The sequence below is a fragment of the Mollisia scopiformis genome (assembly GCF_001500285.1).
Source record: "Mollisia scopiformis unplaced genomic scaffold LY89scaffold_8, whole genome shotgun sequence".
Classification (NCBI taxonomy): domain Eukaryota; kingdom Fungi; phylum Ascomycota; class Leotiomycetes; order Helotiales; family Mollisiaceae; genus Mollisia; species Mollisia scopiformis.
The window spans coordinates 600988-608678 of NW_017263588.1; the positions used below are offsets into that span (position 1 = coordinate 600988).

The following is a 7691-nucleotide window of genomic DNA, read 5'->3' on the forward strand; positions in this document are numbered from 1 at the left end:
CTTGTCACGGGGAGTTTGTATTTTCACAAAACATTTCAAAAACGAAGAGAGAAAACGTCTGAAGTCTCGGGTTTACAGTAGAGCAGCATTGCCAATCAGGGTCTCGCGGTGATCAACCTTCTTTTCGACCACACCTAGGTCGATCTCCTACTGGAAACAGAAGATGGTTGATAGAGTTTTCGCTACATCGAGCACAGTAGACCTGGTTCTTGCAGATGCGCTAATTTAGCGATGTACAGTAGCTATCTGACATTGCATTTTGGTGCTGGTGCGGTTGCGGAGGGGAGCGAAGATGGTGGGCATGATATAAAGTGCATATGTCGCGGCATTATGAGTACTGAGAACGACGGATCGATGGTACCGATACGCAGTACAGTACGGTACAGTACACTATGAGGATTAAGAGACGGGAAGAGAAGTCACCGAAAAATAGCTTCAAACAGAGGATGAGGGGCAGAGCTGAGAAGTTAACGTTGAAGCTGAGAAAAGGTTCTTGGACCTCAAACTGGCCTGGAACATTTGTTCAGCCTCTAAAGTCAAAATCTTCATCCTTCAGCTCCGTACTGTTTTCACCAGCCGCCAAAATTACAGACTTCCTTCATCTCTCTAGGAAGCTACAGCATATGAGCGCGTCTCCTTCACCTCATTTCCTTCCTTCATCAAAAACAATGTTTCATCCATCTCTTTGTTTCTGCAGCCACAACGCCTTTGTTTTCATTTCAATCCTTTTTTTTTCTCGCTCGCTCGCTTGTTCTTTCTATTTATAATAAGCTCAAGATCTGCTCCCAACCAGCAGGGATCAAAGAAAGCTCGCTGAAATTTCTCAACGCTCGGTCCAAAAGCTCGGAGCAACGTCAATTTCAGATTCAACCTCATTACGCATATTCGTTCGTTCTTTCTCGTACTCTGATGCGATAACTCATATTTTGGTGTTTCCTGGTAAGAAATAATGCATGCAGCGGAAGCAGCACCATCATCATATCATAGTGGTGTGATTACCGCTTTGGGGCATTTTCAAGAGATAAGGATGGCAAAAGGACAGGGAGGTTGGACCCTGCATATTGAGATGCCGCCCGTGGGTGAGTTTAGGGGTCCTGTTTGTGGCGGATAAGGTTGACCTTCGTTCGTTTGCTTTGTTTGGATGGACAGATGGAAATGGAATGAATGCATGGCATTGGAGATAGCATGCATAGAGAAGTCCCTACATGCATGTAGTACTCTTCTTGATTCTGAGGACGCCGAGGGTTCATGAAGTCTTGCCTTCGCATGAGCATGGGCGTTTCGTTCAATAGCCGGGCAAGCCGTTGTTCGGTCGGCATCGTATGATCCTCACCAGCTCGCGATTCGAGAGACGAGGGAATACCGAGTTCGGGAGCCCGGAAAATGTAATGGGCCTTAGAGTCAAGCGTGCTGGTTTCATTCGATGTCATCACTTCACTGACCGATTCGATATCACTCAAACAAACCTCGAATGAGCAAATGGTGGAGAAGTATTCATCATCATCATCATCTGATGCCGAGATGGCAATCATACGAGAGAGGCGACATTACGCAATATCTCCGTGCCGAAAAAGATTACCTTTCATGTGAAAGTTTAGCGATCTCAGGTAAAGTCGAAGCGGCCGGCAAAAGAGAGCCTTGCCCAGCGTCGTGGTACGAATAAAGTCTTCCCAGGGTCCATCTCTATCCGAGAGATCGCCGTTCCCAACTCCACGATACTTTTACGTTTGGGGAGGGGTTCAAATAGAGACTACTGTATTGTGCCGCGATTGCAGCTGTGTAACAAGTGATAATTTTGATAGATCGAGATTCACAGACGTCAATGCGAGTGCAAACGATTACTTTTGGCTAGGAGAAATGCGGGGTGACGCCATGTTTGTTCTCCCGTGTCATTTCTCATGATCGATCGATTGAGTAGAATGAGAGATCTATCATTTGAAGTGAGGGGAAAGAAAGCCGAGAGCTTGAGTGAGTGTCACGAGTGTGGCGAGGAATGAATGGAGTATGAGGAGAGCTGCAGTCAGCATGCACTCCTCATTCCTACCTACCTCCTCCTCAAACTGTTACGAGAGCAGGAGTCGTTTGGTGGAGCCAATTGGATAGAACAAGTGTGTATTTATGGAGGCCTCGCGTTTCGAGTTGAGCATGATTGAGGATCGTAGAGCATTGCAGAGGAGCAGGATGATGATGTTGTACAACGATGATTATACATAGTTGTCTCGTGAGAGCTCACGGCACGCATTGATGTCGGCGGCCGTATGTAGCTGTCGGGATCAATGTCGGCTTGAGGGGGCGGCCGAAAAGAGGCTTTTCCTGAAAATCTGGGGTACATAGTGTCTCGTCTCGAGTTGAGGCACGTCAAATGAGGTGAGAGGCCGAATGGGGAGATGGAAGATGCTGTGCAACGGCCGCTCGCTTCACATGCCAAGGACGATCTAGAAAGAAAGAATGGGAGCAGCAAGATCACTCGAGTGAGGAAATAGTGGTTCGAGATGACGGTGTAGATATGTGGTGGAACGAAATTAGTGCTTCGTCTTGATTTGAACGAGAGCAGCGACTTAAGATATTTTCCATGCGCAAAACACGCGAGTAAGGAATAAACAGTGGATCGATATGAGCAGCGTATGTCGTGGAACGAAGTCAACGCTTCATATTGATTCGATCCAACCGTCAACAAAGCAGTGGCTGAAGTTGTCTTCATGCACAACACTCAAATAAACCTTTTCATTATCCTTTCAGTCCCAAAAAGGCAACAATCCCCATTGCCATAAACAGAAGGGAAAACCCCAGCTCAAGCATGTGATATGTACATGTACATATCAACAACCTCACAATTCCCCAATCCATACAACATCCCCGATCAACAAAATCTACGAGTACCAGCAGGCACACTTTCCGTACACCGCTCTCTCCTCGCTGCAAGCCTCAGTTCATGGCCGCGGAGCAATCCTCGCTGAAAACCCAATGATGAGAGGGGACGGATCCACTATGGCGATTGTCTAGACTCTTCACTGCTGTTTCCTTTCAGGGTGAGTGAGTACTAAACTAGTTCCCGTACCGTCGTCTAGATCATCTCCTCCTCCCCTCCCTTCCCGCCAACCCCTTCCTTCCTTCCTCGAGATGGTGTGTGTGTGAGGAGGTTTGTTGAGGGCCTAGCTCCGCACCACCTATCAAGCACCCTTAGAACCCTGACGATCTCTCCCTCCTCAATCTAGAAAGAGTAATATAGTATAGTTCTTAGGTAGGCGCTACCTACTTACCCCGGACCCCTTCCCCCGTCCCTCGCCTACCTTGCAGACAGACGAACGGACGCCCAGATCCATCTCTGCCCGCTGATGGTTGCAACCTGCCCCTTCGTGCATGAACGAACAACTCATTCTGCGATTTTTTCCAATCGGGCTGTTTTTGGCGGATGGCTGGGTTTGGCGTACAGTACAGGTCGGTGTAGAGATAGATAGACAGACAGACAGATAGATTAGGGTGCTGCTGCTTGCTTCTGCAGGCTTGTATATTATTGCAGTGATAGGAAGGGGATCTGGATTCGTGATTATTAAAAGAGGATGCGATATCGGAATTCAGTAATCGCGGCTTCCATCGGGGCGTTCGTTAAAGTAAACAGTACAGTAAGATGGATACAGTATCCAAGGGCAGGGCATCTCTCGTGCCATGCAAGTAAGTACTGAATGAGAGGCAGATAACGAACTGTCAGCCAGCCAACCAACCAACCACTCTCTCACTACCTGCTTGCATCTCCCTCGTTTCCAGAAACAGAACGCGTGATCTTGCTTGCTGCGTGCGTATAGGCAATATCGTTGCATTTCCAATACTGTACTCCGTATTACGCTGTCGTGCCCAGGAGAGGAGAGGAGAGGCGTGAAGCAGCAAAAGGAGGGGGCAAGAGCGAGAATTCTGACATGTGAAAACGGCTTGGGTTCGTGGTGCCCCGCGTTTGCATTGCAGTATTGGGCGAGATCTTCCTCAACAAACGACAGCAATAATAACTTTGCAGTTGTGGAGCAAAATACTGTTGTTCCACGACTCGTACATATGCTGTGGAGTGCATTCGAAGTCGAATTGTGGGGTAGGGAGGTGTGGAGATGAGAGAGCTTAAGGGGAAATAGAGGAGGTGATCGAACATTTCCCCGCATTTTGTCGATGGATGTTCTGAAATCTTATGGCTTGCATCTTGGCTGGCTGGCAAGCTGGCTCAGCGAAAACCTTTGTGTTTCACAATGCATCTCGTCATCCAGATTAGAATCGCGGCTGCTGAAAAAAGAGAGAGAGGAAAGGAAGGGCTGCAAGGCAAGATGCTGATTCCGGTTCTGGGGCGGGCGGAATGTTCAGGCCATTCATCTATGGTGAATAATCATCACCTGCCCCGTTCTTGCACCCTCTTGTTCTATTGTTTTCTTCCCTTGCTTGCTTGCCTGCCTATGAGCGAGCAAGAAGAGCACGTGCTTCGTTGCAGCTCTGGCATACACAGCATATTTTTGACAGCATGTTGTGGAACATGAGGTTGTTGTAGGCTTTTTTACTTCGATATGATATTGTACAGGACGTGCAGCAGATGCATATGTGCAACCCGAGAAAACGATTATGCTGAAGCGGCTTGAGATGGCTGAAGACTGCGTTATGTGGAACGATCCATTCAACTCCATCCAGGAGCGTTGTGTGGATTGGATCCTTCTCTACAGATGTTGTAACACCCTGCAAGACGAGGAGGAGGATATGATAGAGGGGAAATTGTCAACATGAATTCGAATATCAGCTCTGGATGAGATTCTCAGGTCGGACGACATACCGAGTCCGACTGTGCCTTCGGATTCCACCATGTTGCCGTGCAATTTGTGGCTATAGACGGATCTTGATGATAGGAGCACGAATCGAGAAACACACTCTTCAGTTCAGTCAGCTTTGACGAGCGTGTACTTGTGTGTCACCACACATCAAGAGATCAACTCGAAGATCCAGAAGATCCATCCATTTCTGATACACACCTCCAAATAATCCAGCCTCGTACCTGTACCGATGTTGACTTCGCCTCCCCTTCTCAATCCCTGCTGTCCAAAAGTAGTAACATATCTCGAGATGAACACCAAAGTGGTCCAAACTTTTCAGCACAAACTAAAAGAACTAGACGGCAAAGGGGTCCAAGATAGACTTTCCCCATCATGCATCTCCTCATCGAGACCTTGTTGATCCCCCCGCCGTCGTCGTCAATGTTGACACGCATAGGGGTCTCGCTAAACGCCCTCGGTTACATCTGGTGCGGAGACCGTTGAACGCCACATCAGTTTTAGGGTCTCAACATAGCTGCTAGCTTGCTTATCAAATATTCTTTGCATGCATCTCTAGCTGGGGTGTGGGGTATCCTCTTCGGTTCGAACGGACTTATGAGAAGGGGGTGCGGATCGGCAAACGCTGAACCGAATGAAACTTCTCGAGTTTTGATGAGGATGTTGCCACAACTCAATCCTGAGTTGGTGTGTTGGACAAAGTATGGAGAGTGAGATTTTTGGGAGTCGGCGCGGTCCGGATTTAAAGATGGGAGGCTGGGATTGTTGCCCAAGGGGCAAGTTGTGATGTGTCGTGTTGTGGGGTAGAGGGATGGTGATTGCTCATATTTGGTTTTGGAATCAGGGGATGGTTGTTGTTGCTGGGAGTTGGTCGGGATGTTGGTGGGTGAGGCATGTGAATAGAATGTTGTCCTCGGTGTCCTCGGATCTTTCTGCTTTGGTGTTTTGGTTCGTGGAACAGCGATAAGAAGATGTTCATCACGGGTTTTGCAAAGTTGTGTTTGATTGTGGTTGAGTTTTCGTTCGAAGGTTGATCAAGAGGAATAGGCATACAAGTGTGATGCTCTCTTCGAGAAATGTGGACGATCTACGCTATATGTTGTACTGTAATTTTCAATGCACAGGCTGTTTCACTTGTATTCTTGTCACGGTAAGGTCTCAACGACGAGGTCGATTGAGGATTGATATGTATATTGTCTAGAAGTAGGGAAGAGTCCATAAGGAAGCTCTGGTATTATTTACATTATGGGCACGCTAGATGTAGGGGTCCAAGGCTGGATCACGCTTTTTGGTCTCACTATCTCATATCGTTACACTTCTGTTGCGGTTCATGTTCGTGGTTGAAGCAATGAGAAGCCCAATTGAAGCTGCTATTCGTAGCCTCTCTCCATACGTTTTGAGTAAAAATTGCACTGTTTGTTTATGGATATCAAGATTGAGAGACTCCCTCGAGCAGGAGATCGCGGAACAAAAATCGAGATTAGTTTAATTCTTGTATCCAGATCTAAGGAGTAAAGTGAAGAGGTAGACAGCTTGGTCTTATCAAAGCCGAAGAGGCGGAGAGCCGCAATCGCAAGGCTGAAGAGACGACATTTCTAATCGCAACTCCCATCCTCATTCATTTTTGTTTACGTTAGACCAAAGTAGCGAGCATGCCTTCCAGCAATTCGCCGAGTCTTCCCTACTTAAGTATTGCCGTATATAAAACTGAATATGGACTTTTCTGCCACTACACTTTGGCTCAACTGTCGAGGCTTCCACTTCGCTTCTTCATTCATTTCTGTAAACTAACAATCTACAGGATCAGAGGGTGCACCCTCGTTACCATAATTGCAATATGGTAGATCAAACTAACCGTAGACTAGGGAAAAAAACTTATCTACTTGTTAGCGATGCTGCGGCGAAGTGACCTGCAATAGGATCACGGAGCCAAAGGACTGTAAACTTCGCAAAGAAGAAGTTACAGATTGGTTGACGAACCCAAACTGTAAGTTATTTCAATTTCATAAACAGCTTCGACAGCTTGAGCCCAAATATTTTTTTTCTTCCTTTTACTTTTTTTTTCTCGACTTAAACTTTTTGTAACATCAGCTTTAGCCTTGACTGAGATGATTGCTTCTTTACAACATTTTGACAATGGGCAATTGCATCATGGCTCTTCGTTTAAGGAAATTGCGAAGATTATAATCCTAAACACTCCAGATTTAGCATCAAAATGCGTTTCTTATGGCTTTTTGCGTACCACGTGACGTGCTCACACAATACTTTGTCACTTCGTAATGATGCGCTCATATTGCAGATTGTAGATCTAGAGAAAAGGTTATCTAGTTGTCAAAAATGAGGCAATGATTTTAAGAAGTAGCGTGCAGAGTATGAGCTAATATTGAAAAATGTTCTCCTTTCATAGTGTTGAGAGACCTCAACTTGGCTATGGGAGCTTTGCTTCCCTTCAGCATCACTCAACTACCAATATTCCTATTCCATCTTCAATGTTCAAGAATTCAGAAAGATCCCTGTAATGGTGGACTAATTGACAGTATCAAACAGCTTGTACTTTGAGATTGTGGTGTTAACGGCTTGTAGTAGCTACGTAGGAAAATTGCCAAAGCATCCTTCGTTAGCTTCTTAGATGCTTAAAGACTCGCTAAATTACGATACACATAAAGCTAAATAAGCATTTTTAGTTTCAACCAATCTCAGCTGTCGAGGCTTAATCCCTCCACTCTAAAAATGTTTCTTGTACTAACGAACATGGGGACAAAAGTCCGTGCGTTCAGGGCATCAGAATCATGAATTTTATTAATTAATTAGCTGTAGACCAGCCACATCGCTTAATTAAGTCGTGTACCCAGAAGTCCTGCTGCTCAATAAGCCCATTGATCCATTCCTGAGGAA

At 46.1% G+C, this 7691-nt stretch overlaps 1 protein-coding gene across 1 annotated transcript; it reads right to left on the minus strand.

Moving 5' to 3' along the window:
* Positions 1–2974: 2974 nt before the first annotated feature.
* Positions 2975–4289, minus strand: LY89DRAFT_486429 (uncharacterized protein). The gene is made up of 2 exons (XM_018207854.1): positions 3704–4289; positions 2975–3535 (listed from the first exon to the last, which is right to left on the minus strand). The coding sequence occupies exons 1-2, from the start codon at positions 4146–4148 to the stop codon at positions 3249–3251; spliced, it is 732 nt and encodes a 243-aa protein (XP_018073596.1). The 5' UTR covers positions 4149–4289; the 3' UTR covers positions 2975–3248.
* Between the last annotated feature and the right edge of the window lie 3402 nt (positions 4290–7691).